The 16,930-nt window shown below is 38.7% G+C and overlaps 1 protein-coding gene across 3 annotated transcripts in view; it reads left to right on the top strand.

Moving 5' to 3' along the window:
• The window catches only part of LOC145988429 (recQ-mediated genome instability protein 2-like), a 56,332-nt gene extending 40,582 nt beyond the window's left edge, over positions 1–15,750 (top strand). For all 3 annotated transcript variants that reach the window (XR_014441756.1, XM_083123322.1, XM_083123321.1), the window contains exon 2: positions 15,448–15,750. Coding sequence is in view for 2 of the 3 variants with exons in the window: in XM_083123322.1 (XP_082979448.1) it covers positions 15,448–15,638 (191 nt within the window). In the remaining variant the exon portion in view is untranslated. The remainder of the gene's footprint in view (positions 1–15,447) is intronic.
• The last annotated feature ends 1,180 nt before the right edge of the window (positions 15,751–16,930 follow it).

Here is a 16,930-nt window from a genome sequence, read left to right as displayed (position 1 = left end):
AATTCCAAAATTATGAAATATGAACAATTTGTTGCTGCTGTTCACTGCTCTCTTGCCAAAATGCTTTATTGGGATGCTAACACCATGACTGGCTTCCTCCTTCATGAACTCGTGCACGTTGCTTAGAATTTCCCGAGCTTGGCTATGCAAGGTTTTTGATTTCAACTTCGACAGAACTGGAGGCATTATGGAATTTAACGTTCATTAGCAAACACACACTTTTACATACACACACGCAATACACGCACACAACGTCAAACCGGTCAAATACTTAGTATAAAAAAAAAATATGGTGCTTCCAATCCAACAAAACTCACCGCCACTTTACCTGCCTTTCCCCTTCCATGACAGAAATAGTGCTTCATTATTACAGTTGGCAACACTAGTTACTAGCTAGCCAATGAACATGCACTGCATAAAAGAAGCAACCACTACGCTGTGCTATATTGCCACATTACCGTCCCTGCCGAACGGTGGGAACCGCGAGCTGGAGCGCTATTCAATTGTTTTCAATGATGTTTGCGCGAGTGTGTCCAGGAATGGAATGACAATATGGCAACAATAGCGAAGGTTTTCGAGCAGGGTAGAACACGTGATGCTAAGAGAGAGGGAGTCAAAACGAAAATTCGTTTCTACACAACGGCAAATTTATGTGGGATGCACTCTAAGAATACGAGGTGTGGCAATTAAATAACGAGACTGGTGTCATAACTGTGATGTATTGCAAGAAAGTTACAATTGACTGGTATCCCCTTCAATATACTCCCCTCCCCTATCAATACACCGCTGCATACGTGTCTTCCATTGTTCAAAGCAATGCTGTAGGTCATCAGATGTCACACTGTTCAACAACTCTGCCGTTTTTCGTTTCACCTCTTCCACGGAGTGAAAATGTGTTCCCTTCAATGCACTTTTCACTTTTGGGAAGAGATAAAAGTCACAGGGGGCCAGGTCTGGGGAATACGGAGGATGGTCGAGCACAGGAATGCGCTTGGCGGCTAAAAACTGCTTCACAGAAAGGGCATTATGGGCAGGCGCGTTGTCCTGGTGGAAGATCCATGCATCGTTCTTCCACAAATCTGGTCTCTTCTTCCTTATTCTTTCCCTCAGTTTGCTTAGCACTTCTTTGTAGTAGGTCTGATTCACCGTTTGACCCTGAGGCACCCATTCAATCATGATGATACCCCTGATATAAAAAAAAACGATGAGCATTGCCTTCAGTTTCGACTTGCTCATTCATGCTTTTTTCATTCTTGGCGATGTGGGAGTCTTCCAGTGCATGGATTGACGCTTGGTCTCGGGATCATATTGGAAAATCCATGTTTCATCACATGTGATGACACGTGTTAGCAATTCTGGGTCTGCTTTGAGTCGTTCCATGATGTCACAGCAAATGGTCTTTCGATTGTCTTTTTGGTCCTGAGAGAGGTTTTTCGGAACACTTTTTGCACACACTTTTGTCATGTTTAAATTCTCATGCAAAATTTGTCTTACTGTCTCTTTGTTAATGTTCATCATGTCTGCGAGCATCCGAATGCTCAGACGTCTCTCTTTCCGCACAAGTTCATGAATTTTTTTTAACATTGTCGTCCTTTCTTGAACTCACAGGGCGGCCGGGACGTTCATCATCTTCACCCTCCTCCCTCCCTTCTGAAAATCGTTTGTGCCATTCGAACACTCGCGCACGTGACATAGCATTATCACCATACACCTCTTTTAACATTGCACAACATTCCGTCGGTGTTTTTTTTTTAATTTCACCAGAAATTTGATGTTAATGCGCTGCTCAACTTTATTGCCCACCATGATTCCGGCACTACTACAGAACACTGTCCTCTTCAAGCAAGCCTGCAAAGAAAAGAAAAGCTTTCAGAATCATGAAACAAACAGTGGGTGCGCATGAAGGTTCAATATCAACAACACATCAATAGCTACCTCCCCCCACTATCCTACGCGGCAGGAGGTGCGCAGTCTCGTTATTTAATTGCCGCACCTCGTAGTAAGAAAGTAAGGAAATTAAAATCGGCACATGCGATGAGAATATGCCGAACATTGCTTTATCAGTAAGGTGATCGCCAGTGCTTACGATGTGTGTTAAGGGTTTGCGTAGACAGACATTCTTGTACAATATTCCTTAAAGTTACTATGTTACTTTGGTTTCTTAAATACGTGCCTGCACGCAACAAAATTAATGTAATTACAGTAGAGCGTCGATTATCCGAAGTAATTGGGGGACATGGGTGTTCGGAAAACTGGTTTGTTCGGATAAACGAACTGTACATGTTTATTTGCCAAAAAGAAGTACTGTACAGTAAATTTATTCATAAAAACAGGCATCTCTTTAAGTATGTATTACAAAGTAACGTACAAAGGCAACTTTAGTAGGAATATATAGTATGTGGTACAGTTTATTAAACAAAAATATGTACATATTACATACGCATTTTGCATGAACAATACACACAGTACACAAAATTAACGTTTAAAAAAATCCTTTATTTTGGTCTGTCTAAGCAAGCCTACACGCTTACTAGTATGGGTAAAATAAGATTGGAGACGGAAATAATTATTAGAAAGCTGATTCCTTCTGAAATACATTCTTTAGGTCCCCCTGTACTTCCCCAGAAAAATCCCAAAAAATCCTGCGTGGGGAACACCCTTAAATTTTGAATAAACGGCCGCCATCTTGGATTTTTCAAAAAATGCGATAACTCAGTAATGGACAAACATAGGGAGATGGTGTTGGTGCCAATCGTTTCAGTTTTGGCAGAAGGAACTTATTACTGCAAGCAAAAGTGTAAAATATAGAGTTTATATAAATTTATTAACATATTATTGCATAAAACAGGTTTGAAAACATACAAAAACATCATTTTTTCAGAAAAGAATTGTAGAATTTGTTTGGAAACATTTCAAAATGAAAAATGAACACGTATACATAAACAGGTAGTGTTTGATATGTCTGACAAATTTCCGTCTTTTCTCGTCGTTTCAACAACCAAAAGATCCCCGTCACTAGGGGCCTGGAAAACTGGAAACTTTGCTTTCTGGAATTCTGTGCTAAGGAGTTCCAAAAAAACTTATTTTATTCTCAACGTTTGACAAGAAATTCTCTTTTGCAATTGTCACGGGGTTGGATGGAGTTACATCAACCCTCGCAGCTGATTTCCCTACAGCTCGTCGCATATGCACTGCATCTTTCGTACTTTTTTCATATCCGTCAAATACTACGATGACATTTGTTCCGTAATTTCGGTTCACGTAATCTAAGTAGGCATTGCACACATGACCATACGTTGCTGGACGGGGCCAATGTACTCTGTGCAAAAGATCCCCACCGTCGAAAGTTTGGGTTTTCCGGCAATTCATTGTTAATCGTGCACATCATGCAACTTTCTGGATGACAACGATGACTGCCAGTACCTGCTGTCTGACCTTATAGAGATGCTCTTACAGTTCAGTACCGACAGTGACAAGTTAACAGTGAAAGGCGTCTGCGGGAGCTTTTATCAGCAAGCTACGGCAATACTGTTCTTATGACATCCAGCAAGAAATGTTTCAGGACTGTTGTTTCTTTTAGGCCCGTTGCATCGAGGATTTTAACGGACAAGTGGTACAGCGATAGAAAGAAAGACGCTGTGGAAGAAAAGAAGAGGATTATAGACACGACTATTACCATTCTCCAAGAAGAGATAAGATCTAAAGTTTATGATTGCTCGACATATCCAACCTACGAAGAAATATCGAAACATGGAGAAAATCAAGTAGGTGAGATGCTCACTCATCTGCTTTCTGGTCTAATGAAACCAGTAAAAGGTCCACCTTGCAATCAGAAGGTGTTGAGTGTTGCGCACTCTATCATTTCTTCGGTGCGTCGACGTTCATTTGTGTCAGCTGTGCAGGTTGAAATTGGAGTGTTTCTTCATAGGCGTTTCCGATCAAAACATCTAATTAACCTTCTGCATAATTTAGGCTGCTCTGTTTCCTACAGTGAAATTTGTAAGTATGAAACTTCCGTGACAACGAACACTTCAAGTGAAGTTCAGAAACATGGATTTGTGCAGTTTGTCTTCGATAATGCTGATCATAACACTCGAACTGTGGATGGACATGGAACCTTTCATGTGATGGGAAGAGTGCAGTGTGTGACGCCTTCTTCAGCTGTTCAGACGAGTTCTCGTGTTCCACGACCGAAGATTATACCAACGTCAACTGTTGTTGGAAAGTTTGGCTTCATCTCAATCGTCACTCACGACCGGCCCAAGAACCATGGATTGAATCGCCTGGTAATGGATTTGCGGCCGATGGATGCAGAAATCGGAACCTGATACCAATGGATTTGGATGGCGGGTCCCAAGTCAGCTGAAGAACCTCATACGGGATGGAGTGGTTTCATGGAGATTGCCGCAGGAAAAAGATCCTGCGAAAAGTCAGCAGTGATACCCTTGCCCTTCGTCAATCTTCAACCTTCTAACCAAACCCGATTAACACCTGTCTTCCTTTCGCGGTAGAAGAATAGAAGAATGCAGGAAGCAGCAACAAAGGTGTATTGTGACATTTGATCAGCCACTTTTCATTAAAGTCGTGGATATAATCTATCAGGCAGACGAAACTGATGATCCGTCCAAGGTAATCTTGAGATTAGGTGGATCTCGTCTGCTTATGAGTTACATGGGTGCGGTGAGCAAAACCATGGGTGGAAGTGGTATGGAAGAAATGTGGGGTGAGGTATTTGCCAAGAACGCTGTTGTCCAGATGGCTAATGGACATGCTTATGCAAGAGCATTATGAGCTCATTCGCTGTCTCAGGCAGCTATCGCTCATTTGATTTTGGAGTGTTGTGAGGAAGGCGGACTTTTGATCAGCTCTGACGTCCAAACTCTCAGGGGAATTCACAGTGAGGTGTTAAAATTGTCCTCCTCCGCAGAATCTTTCTTTCCTATTCAAAGTGAAACCTTTACTGAGTGCGGTATCCAGTGTGATGAAGACACTTGAAGAAAGAAGTCGTACTGCTAAATTATGGCTGCAGTATTTCAAGCAAGTTTTTATAATGCATGACTTCGTGAGAGCGGAAAGAACAGGCGACTGGAACCTTCATCTCTTCTCCGTTCAACGCATGTTAGTTCACCTCCATGCAGCTGGCCATATTCATTACGCTAAAACAGCCCACCTCTACCTCCAGAATATGTCTAAACTTAAGACTACTTTGTCGGATCAAGAGTTTGAACGTTTTGTCAGTCAGGGTTATTTTACAGTTCGGCAATCGGATAAGTTTTGGTGCGGCGTTTGGACGGACATGACCATAGAGCAGGTCTTAATGCAATCTATGAAGGTTAGCGGTGGTTTGACACAAGGCCGAAATATGTTTGATAGCGTTGTAGCGCATTGGATTTGCACCATGCCAGGAAGTCTCCAGGTGATGGAAGCAGTGGAAGCTTTCGCAAGAGTGACAGGTGAATCCTCCGACCAGAACATTTCTTTATCAAGACTGTGGCAGACTCGAGATACCAGTGATTTGAGAAAATTTTTGAAATCCTCTAACTTGGACTCGTTAACAGGTCTTCCGACCACATTTTCAGATGGCTCACCTGGCATACTTGAACCAACGTTTGAAAATCGTGCATCACAGTTTTTATGATATTACGATTCGGCCGCAATCAGGTCACATTCGCTATTAATGCGATTTAGAACTACCCCCCCCCCTTGTGGCACCTATTTGCGCACATACTTAGAATACTTGACATTTTTTGTAAAGTTTCCACTTGGCATATTTTTGGGTGGCGATGTGTGTGCTTGTTGCAAGCTTCCTTATCAACCGTCTCCCCGCAATAAAGACAGCACGTTTTAAAGTCGAAGGGATGTAGGTCACTTCTGAGGAGGGGTTTTCTTGCATTTGTTCCTACAGGAACGTAATTTCCATGTCTGGTATAACGTTTTTTGCACTGTACATGCACTCGCACATGACTAACGCCCTCAATTTTTTCCACAATCCCATCTTTTCTCTACTGAGATTCCTCAAAGTCTGTAACCCTCTTGTCACTTTGACACTGTCAATGTCCATCATCCCGCCTTCACCGTAGATAATGCACTTCTCCTCCATCTCCTATTCAGCTTTCCAACAACCGAATACGATCACTAACACCTGACTAGAAGAAAAACTATTAATAATAATGGTAATGCCGTTTTTTCTGAACATTCAATTTCTTTTATCAAAATTCTTATTAATTTCATTAAATTTTTACCGTAAACTGACTTTCTTTAGAAAATACATGTTATAATCGATTATACTACACAAACCATGCATTTTAGCGCAAAACAGCACCTCCCTATGATTGTCCATTACTGAGTTATCGCATTTTAAAAAAAATCAAAGATGGCGGCCGTTTATTCAAAATTTAAGGGTGTTCCCCATGTAGGATTTTTTGGGATTTTTCTGGGGAAGTAGAGGGGGGCCTAAAGAACGCATTTCAAAAGGAATTAGCTTTCTAATAATTATTTCCGTTTCGAGCCAAATTTAGGTCTAAATGTACTATACTATACGAGCAGCTAAGTCACGTACTTTTTTCATTACAGATATCTGAAAGTGAGCGAGTACACAGTTCGGTTAAGTGGTCGTTCGGTTGACCGACGTTCGGATAATCGACGCTCTACTGTATTTTGGTATCAAGCACACTGCGTATAAGTGTCTGTTGTAGGCCCTGGCAGTGCAACGCACAGTGCAAATTGGTTTCCATAGTCACATATTTACATTACTTGACGTCGTATGCAAATGGGCGAGATAAGGACCACATTTACAAGGGTTTCTTGGAATAATTAACACTTTGAAAGGCAGTAAGGTGATCTAGTGAGGTCTAAAAGCATAATGGGATAAGCCCTTGGCAAATACCTGGGTAAAATGAATCAAAACAATCTGCTGTGCTATACATTATTTCTAGTTGAGGAGAATTCATAATTATTGTAGCAAACTCGATTTACCTTTCTCATAGACACGTGATTGTAGAGAAAACTTACACTCCGCAATTGACAACGTTGAAATAAAGATTATGTTCCTTGGACATATAATAACAGTTCGCGACCTTAAAGTAAAAAGGTTCTATCTGCACTTTTGTGCAAAAATGAGTTTGTGACCTTAAGCAGACCATTGGTTTACATTCTTTGTACTCCATAAAGATCATGCTTCGAAGGATATTAGTTTTGAAGAAATCAACGGAGTATAAAAGTACTATCTGCAAATGAGGTTTTATGTTGGGGTAAAAAAAAGTTCTATCTGCTTTGTTTCCGGTCTTTGTGACTACCAGACAAATGGCACAACATTCATCTCCTATGTATCCATCTATTGGAACCTCCAACATAGAGAGGAAGCAATTAAGTAAAGAAAAAGTGTCAGATCTCACTTATATGATGAAGTGGACCAACGTTACTTTGCTACGGTGCTGAAGAGAAACATATAAGATACTTTTTTTTCCATTTGTTTACAGTCTTGTAAGCGATATCTACTCTCAATGAGTACAAATATTTTTCATTTTCTTATCAGAACGATTTGCAGTAGCATGTCATAACATTAAAATAAACGTTTTGTGTTTCCTCTGGGATTATATACTACAACACTTTTTACAACATGGTTACTTTTTTCAACTTACTCACATGTCAATACTTTCTAGTAAACATTATTTCAAAATCCAATCTTCACACTCTTACGTAATTAGTTTATAGTATTGGATGAAACAATTTGTATTATTTTGTACTCTGTAGTTATTTACCTTAACATGTACATAGTTCATGCAGAATATAGAATAACTAGAATATAACTATTTTCTCACCTTCCTTTTTTTGCAAAAAGTTTGAATATTTATGGGATAACCTTTTTACTCTCATCTGAAACGTTACTTTAGGAGTAAAAAGGTTCTAACTGCAAATTCGTCGTTGCAATACCTGAACATTAGTAATATTTTTCCTGAGGCACAAATGCCAGAGGCACAACTTGTTGGAATAATTAGTTTTCCCTGTGCACATAGTCAAATCTTTAACTAGCTCTCCTCAGAATATTATGACCTGGCAGATAGAACCTTTTTACTTTAAGGTCAAGAGTTGTAAACTCTGTCTATATGGCTTTATATTAATAAATATTGTGTTCTTTCCATGGCAACAATAAATAAGAGACAAACAATTACGTATTGTCGAAACAAAGCAATAATTAAGCACGAGGTTCAATTGACAAATAAATTTACATTTGCAATGTATTTTTTCTAAACAATGCATGGATTGAAAAATCAGGAACGAACTCTCACATTATTTACCATAATTGGAATAAAATTAAACCAGAACGGAATATTTCTTTTGAAGCAATATTAAAGCAGATACTCTTATATCCTTTACAATGTCCTAGGTTTGATTTCACGGATGTTTACTACATGGAGAAATAATTGAAGATAGTCTCTATCAGTGGCGTGTGGTGATAAATCAGGCAGGGGAACAGGTCACCTGCACTTGCTCCCCCTCGCATGGGTGTCTTAATATAATACAATAGATCAAGTAAAATTCAACCCTTATTGAAATGTCAGAAGTGACAAACATGAGTGATGTTAAAATTATATGACAATAATAATTTTAAAGCAAATGTGATATAATATAAAGAAAACATTAAAAATAAAATTGTTGATGCGCAACAAAGAAAAAATTGATAATATAAATTTATGAGTCATCAGAGAAAGAAAATAATATTTTGTCGTGACCTGTTTCATCTCTTTATTCGTAGATTAAGGTGACGTTTCTTCATAGAGTTTAGTATTCTTGTAATTCAAACTTCCTCAATGCAATAATGGCACACAGATGGTTGAGTTTTTTCATGACGTTCGCTAGATTAGTCAGGGTGGCTACTGAAGGACCATAATAAAATTCAAGCATAATTCCCGGTTTTCAAGGCGAACTTTACAAAAATTCAAGCACATGTTTTCTCTATTTCAAACTAAGGTTTTACCGTCTCTCACCACCCACGCACATACACACAAACAAATTCTTATATTAACAATAGGCCTATATGTGTGCGATTCCAATGAATCCAATAATTCTAATTCATTTGGATGGTACATATATATAATTTAAGGCGCGGAGTTTACATTTGTCATTTCACATAGCTACTCGGCAGTGGCATGCCCAAGGGGGGGGGGGGTTGGTAGGGGTTATACCCCCCTCCCTTTGGCCCAATATTCCTAAAAAAGAACGCCAATGGTAGGAAAATATGACAAAATGAGGGCCGACTACCAAGAAAAAGTATAGGTAACCCCTCCCTTACAAAAATCCTGGGCACGCCACTGCTACTCGGGACTATAAATACTGGGTTATTATAAATGATTGACCCGATTTCATAAATTCACTGTAGCTTTATTATTTGACATATTGTCAAAAAACTTTGCAGACGTCTAGAAAAACTCGAAAAGTTTTTTTGTGACATATTGCAAGTGCTCTATATGTCCTCCCCTAGCAATTCTGCAAATATCAAGTCGATAATCAAGTTCTTCCCACACTCGGTGCAGCATGTCCCTATCAATCCGTTGGAAAGCACTGTTGATGCGAGCTCTCAGTTCTGTTAGGTTTGTTGGTAGCTGAGGCATAAACAATGTATCCATCACAACCCCACACAAAAAATCGCATGGGGTTAGGTCCGGAGAGCGTGGAGGCCATGACCGGAATTGCTGATCATCATCCCCACCACGACCGATCCATCGGTTTGTCAATCTCCTGTTTAGGAATTCTCGAAAGTGTCGTTGCACTGTTACGACAGACTGATGTGAATGAAACTCGAGCACAACATAAGCTTTCTCTCTGCCTGTCGCCATATTGAATAAATGCTCACTGCTGCGCTCTCGTGGCAGAAATCAGAAGCGAGCCTGCAACACAAAAAAAACTTTTTGAGTTTTCCTATACATCTGCAAAGTTTTTTTGACAATATGTCAAATAATAAAGCTACAGTGAATTTATGAAATCGGGTCAATCGTTTATAATAACCCTGTACATCTACAAACACAAGTCACAAATGTTACGGGAAATAGTAATCTACGAAAAATTGTTAATTCTATAAGAATTTTAAATTTACCTAATCAACTTCAAGATATTTTATCAGATGGATTGTTCCGCAAAGAACGCTAACAAAGTAAACGGATTGGGAGAATTCTGTTTAATTTTCCACGCAGCTTTCTTTTTCTTCCTTGATAAAAATAAAACCTAAACTGTGAGAAACTTGTTTCAGGTCATTAATAAATATGTATAAATTCAATGGAATTGGGATTTTAAAAAGTTGCAATTTTTCATGTCTACGGAGAAAATTTCAAGCAGAATTCACGCACAATTCCCGGAGCCAATAATTCACGCATAATTCCCGGAATTCAAGAAATTCCCGGTGAGTAGCCACCCTGTTAGTAGAAGTTGTTAATGTGACAAAACCCGACCTGTTCCAGACTCCCTTCTCAGGATTAAACAAGGACAACAATATAATTTGCCACTGGAAGAATATCTAGTTAATCATTTTACAGAGTTATAGTAACTCGTTTGACAGAGTTATAGTAACTCGTTTGAAAATACCTTGTGTATGATTTCGTTTTAGTTTTTAATTCAGTTAGGATGTGTGTTGGTTTGTTGTATTTTCTGCAAAGTTCAATGAACTATAGGCTTTCGTATTCAGCCGGTTGATCATACAACACTCGCATCATTTGCTTTCTTGTCCTGCCGCTGCGTGCCTTGGAACTTTGGTCTTGGGGTTGGTGGAACAGGTGGATGTGAGCTGTTCCCTCGGAAGCTATTTCGCAGTGTTTAGCCAAGGCATTTAGCAGACGCTTAGACTGTAGAAGATCTTTTCAGTTCGTTATGAATGTCAGACGCAAGTTCTCAATGACATTAGGAAGTTATGGACTTTCTACACTCAAAAGTATCACTTATGATGCGATTAAACTTCAGCACATAGCAAAAACTGGAAGAAAAGTGAATCCGCAATATCTCTCTGAGGGAACAGCTAGAGTGTTCAGCTTCCGTGGTGCCGTGGGGATCGTTTACCTTCGCGCATGGTCGGAAATACTCGGCTTCAGACAGTAGAGGGCATGATACTAAGAGACCATGGTAGAGCATGGGGTGGGAACCATGATGTGTTGCGGGTAGGTGATGTGAACAAACGTCCAGCCACAGTGAAAGATTTTCTTCAGTGTTACTTTTGGAAACGTTGATTTCGGGAGAAAGAAGTGTTCTTATTATGTTAATATAAATAATTTAAATAGCCCAAAAGCGCAGGAAGTAGGAGGGAACAGCCTGTTCCCTCTGTTCCATGGAGGGACCGCCACTGGTCTCTATATATATCAGTCAATCAATGAAGTTCCGGGTGTGACAATCACACACTTCTAAATCTAAAACAATAACTATTTTCTAGAGGAAGTCATGAGTTGTGAAATTTGTCCAGTGACGTTAGGACGTAAATTATATAGTTTGTTACATACTTGCCGTTATTTGTCAGAAACCACATTTTATGCCAATTCTAAGAATGAAGTAAATAATTGGAGGTTTCTAATTCAATTAGGATTCAAGATAGCTCTATCAAACAAAAAACATAATTTAGCAAATTTTCTGCTCTTTCATTTTGGTTATCTTTACTTTTTGTGTACAATCCATCTTTTTCGAGATTTTTTTTTTTTACTTTTCAAGGTGAATTTTTGGTGCCATTTTTTCAAGTTCCCAACATGACATTACTTTACTAGACTGTAAAGTGTTCACTGAATGTACAGTACATATACTACTGTCAGATTGTTTTATTCCTGATCCCAAAGCCATCCCAAAATGAAACTTACACCAAACAGAGAATACATTTAACTCTACAACATACCTTATTCCCACTAAAATTGAAGATAAGTTGGTTTCTTTTTATTATTTTTTTTTAGATATTCAAGGTCAAGGGTCACATCATGTGACCTTAAAGTAAAAATTTCTGTATTTTCATATGAAACTATTTTTTATGAAAATTATGCTTCCATAGCTTCAAAGTAAACCCAAGATGAAAGTTATACCATAATAATAAGAAAAGTTATGATTTTTATATTGTTGTTGTTACTTCAGGTCCTCTACCATCCCACCAAATTTTATGAAAATCTGAGATGGCCGGGTTGAAAACTTCATTTTTCTGTGATGATTTGGCATGGAATGACCCTTACTTAAAGTTAAAACATAATTGGAAATTTAAAACATTCTTCGATTAGTTCATCTAAATGTAGGCTTTAAGCTTCAGTTTAATGCTGTTTAAATAGTATTTGGACTAACTTTACTTTTTGAAGTGGTAGGATCACGTTGTCATGGATTGGCTGAAATATTAAATTATATTAACAACAAGAAATTTAGAACTATGAAGGCAAAAATTTCGGTATTATTTATTCTGCGTAAAGGAGGATGTGACTTTCAAGGAGGGACAAAGAACAATGTACCAAGTGCATAGACTTCCGAAAGGGTGGGGAAGCAAGGGGACCAGACCCTTCCCCTGGAAAATGAAAGTGAATCAAAAATTATATATTTCACACATGATTTCATTTCTGCCACAATAATATATGTTAAATAATGCATGAACATGATAACTTCAAATTGAAGCAATGTTTTTTTTTTGTATAAATATGAAAGTAATATGACCACTCCACATCCAGAAAAAAGTATGAAGCATTAATTTTTACATGCATTAACAATTAAAGTAAGTCTAAATCTCTTGTTAAAGTATAGCTTCAGTTCCCAACTTACCCGGCCTTGTGGTAGGGGTTTTTCATTGAATAAAAATATCTATTTTCTTAATTTCCAACTACAGGGTGTACCAAAAGTCCCCTTACCCCCCTTTTTTTTAATTGTAGACAAACCTGCAAAATGTTAATTTTAACAGCATGCATATGATGAGAGGATGGTATATCATTAAATCAGACAAATGACCACCATTTATTCCAGAGGATCTGTGTGCACACCACCATTTTCATGGCACATGTATTCTCTTACACGTATTGCAAAGTGCACTTTTGCCCCATCCTCTTGGAATCAGATTCGACCAAGAAGACCCAAACGTTCCAATTCCGGTATGTACCTCGATGATGTGTTCAGAGACAAATGGATTGGACGAGAATCGCAAAATTTGCCAGCACCTCTGAAATGGCCACCCCGAAGTCCAGATCTCACATCTTGCGATAATGCTCTACGGGGGCACATCAAACAGAAAGTCGCCCATAATCGTTACCAGACAACTGAGGCACTTCAAGAAGCTGTTCGCTGTGTGTTTCCTTCCCTCACGCCAGCCATGTTACGGAGGATTTCACATCGCACCTGGAGGCGAATAATACTGTGCCATGAAAATGGAGGTGTGCACACAGATCCTCTGGAGTAAATGGTGGTCATTTGTCTGATTTAATGGTATACCATCCTCTCATCATACACATGCTGTTAAAATAACATTTTGCAGGTTTGTCTACAATTCAAAGGGGAGTAATGGGACTTTCAGTACACCCTGTACACCTAAGTAGGGTCGATTACATAAATGTTAAGAACAAGCGACCATGGGGTGGTTAGCATATCATCCTACGATGCTAGCAAACCCAGGTTCAAATCCCAGCTTGGGCATGGATGTTTGTGAGTGTCTATTCATCAATTTCATCATATCATCACTCATCCCCATCTTTGCAAATGAGCCAAAAGTGGCACAAAAATCGAAGTAAAATAAAGCAAATCAATCAATCGTAAGAACAAGGGAGGAAAGATCAAGAAAAAGGATAGAAAGGTTAGGAGAAAGTCATGAAAAAGTCAAGAATTTTTGATTTGTTGTTTTGATTAGACACCCTGTATTATTTGATTTATTCACACATATAAAAGTAATAAAGTTAATTCCTTTCATTTCTCTGATGTCGAAGGGTGCTCGCAGGATGATTTTTCTCAGCGGGGGAGGTGGGGGGAGCAGAGTAAGATTTCATATCTTGACCTTCAGTTATTAGGAACATATTTTACCTATAATTATTATTATTTTACAATCATAAAATTGTAATTGAATTCAAGGTACTTTGGAATTGTTAAGAAGTTCATATTTGAGTCGACTATTTAGAAGAAAAACATAGAGATCACTTACTTTGCTCTCCTTCATGGTACCTCTGATCCATGATTTTACGCACTGAAAGATACTGGTAAAAAATGTTAAAACTTGTTCCAGATATCTCAGGGGCGCAAGTGCTCTCTGGTTCCACATCTGCTGGCTCCCTTCCTGACGTCACAGCTTTAAAACTCTCAACTTGCAAGAAAGGTGACCTAAGACTTGAAGCTATCAGTGTTTGGGTGTGTCTCCCTCCCATCAACAGTTGTAAATTATATTGCCAGCTAAGTGGAAGAGAGAAGCAGATGTGGACTTGACCAACTCTCTCCACCCCGCACCCCGGCAGTCTCTTCAGTAGGGTTTCCAGAAACCTTGTCGAGTCAGTAATTCGCCCCCTAGACCTTAAAGCAACAAATTACAAACAACATGAGTCACACCAATAGACCAGACTGACACACAAGCAGCATGTGAAGTTTGGTATAAGAGATTGCATTTATTTCTGATGGCTGGATTCCAATTTATCCACACACCCAATACAACCCTAACGCCCCCTCAAAAATTCATCAAACCTACCCTAAAATGTTTCACAAAGGCTCTAAAATTGTCCGTACACCATCCAGATGGAAAGTTCTGGATAAATCCCTGCCATACTGATGAGCCAAAAATATAAAGACAATTCCCATCAGATGCTGGAAGATATATTCTAAAGCAACTTGACCCAACCCACATTATAGGGTGGAGTGAGGAAATGAATGTTGCTTTATGGAGTATGTGGAAACCTGTTTTGGGGCCGTTTACGCACTGTACCCCCTCGAGAATTTATTTTAATCAACAGATTTCGATGTTTTACAATATAAGATTGGATCCATCGTGCGGAAAAGACAAACAATGGAGATGTTTGATCCCAAAATCTGACCATAAATAAAAACTGCCATTTCGGAGTACTTTCGCTGCTTTTTGTTAGTAAAAATCATTTGTATGCACACGCAAATAGCGGAAGAACATTTAAATAACTGTCAGTCCCAAACCTAAGGACTTAAAATTATTGCTGCTGTTGTGTAGTGCCATGTTGAGTGCTACATTTACTTGCATGAAGCCTTCGGGCTGTTCTGCTTCACGGTAAAGTAGCACGTCGAGGAAACAGACATGCTTTACTCCACAATAACACATTTCCGCAAGCTAAAATCAACTGAAAACATTCATAAACAACATATCTTTGTAAACCATGCAAAATATTTAAATTTCTCAAGGGGGTACAGAGGGTCAAGGGTACCCATATTTTTATGTATCTGTCACACTACATCTAAAAAAATTATAAGTACAAGTGAAGACTGCTTTTCTAATTTCCTGAAATCCTCTTTCTCTAGGTGTATACTGCAGTGTGATTGGATATTTAGTGAGTGCTGTTGGAGTGCCTGAAGTTTATGCAGTGAAGATGACTGATCTTAGTAGTAATCTGGCTGCTGCTTCTATGTGGCCTTTGGAAGTAGAAGAACTGAAACTGTTCCTAACAGAACAGGTAGTTCCCGATATGACACCAGTTGACTCTCTTCAGTGATGTGTTCTTGCGTGTCATATTGCAACAGTGACTAAATAGTATCTGGAACTGCAATGTAAATAACCTTCTTGTGTAAGTTTTAATACTATTTAATAAAACAAATTGCTTTTTAGCTTACTTTCTCTGTGTACCAACTAGTAATTAGAATCTTATGGTAAAAGGTAAAGTTGCCCATGCATATAGCACAATGCCATGAAGGCTCATTTCGTGGATGTGGGAGTAGGACTCCACACATTCTCAATTTTGCTCATTTTGGAGGTAATGCAGGGTGGCTATTCACCGGGAATTCCTGGAATTATGCGTGAATTTTTCTCCGTAGACATGAACAATCACAACTTTTATTCATCCAAACCCCATTGAATTTATACATATTTATAAATACCCTGAGGCATTTTAGTTTAGCTTTTATTTTTATCAAGGAATGAAAAGAAAGCTGCGTGGAAAATAAAACAGAATTCTCTTAATCAGTTTACTTTGTTAGTGTATTTTGCAGAACAATCTCTGACAGGCAGAAGATTATTGCAAGATAAGATATCTTGAAGTTCATTAGGTAAATTTGAGTTTGAAATTCTTATACAATTGCCAATATTTCATAAAGTAGTGTATCCTGTAACATTTGTGACTTGAGTTTTTCAAACCAGAATATGCGTAATGGCAAATGTAAACTCCGTACCTTAAATTAAATATTTAAGTGTATATATACCGTTTAATTGAATTTAATTAAAAATTTTATATACATTGGAATTACACAGACCCTTTATATTGTTAATATATTTGTGTGTGTATCTCTGTTGGTGGTGAGAGGCAGCAATAACTAAGGTTGAAATAGAAAAAAACATTGTCTTTTATCCTTGAATTTTTAGAAAGTTCCTTGAAAACCGGGAATTATACTTGAATTTTATCATGGCCCTAGAGTGGCCATCCTGTAATGTGATCAGCACCACTCTCCGGCCACCTTTACCTCCCAGGATTGCCTCCAGGTACCCATTGGTTTGAGGCTGGGTGAGCCCCAGAGCTGTTTTATGGGGGAACAAGGCTGGAAAAATCCGACCAGATCACCCACCCCAGGAATCAAACCTGGGTCTCCCACATGCCAGTCAGGTGCCCTACCAACTAGACCATCTCGACACAATGTTATGGCCTGTTTTTAAAAATTATGGGATCAACATTCAATTCCTTCCTGGATGCTAATTTCTTCATTATGATTGCGTTTGTTCTACATATTATGAATTGATTACATGCATAAATGCACATACTGAAGGGGCATAATTTTGTTACTGGACTGCTGAAAA

This window comes from Lepisma saccharinum, chromosome 5 (genome assembly GCF_977018435.1).
Source record: "Lepisma saccharinum chromosome 5, izLepSacc3.1, whole genome shotgun sequence".
Lineage (NCBI taxonomy): Eukaryota > Metazoa > Arthropoda > Insecta > Zygentoma > Lepismatidae > Lepisma > Lepisma saccharinum.
Note: the sequence above shows the minus strand (reverse complement) of the source record. Positions and strands in the feature narration are given on the sequence as shown.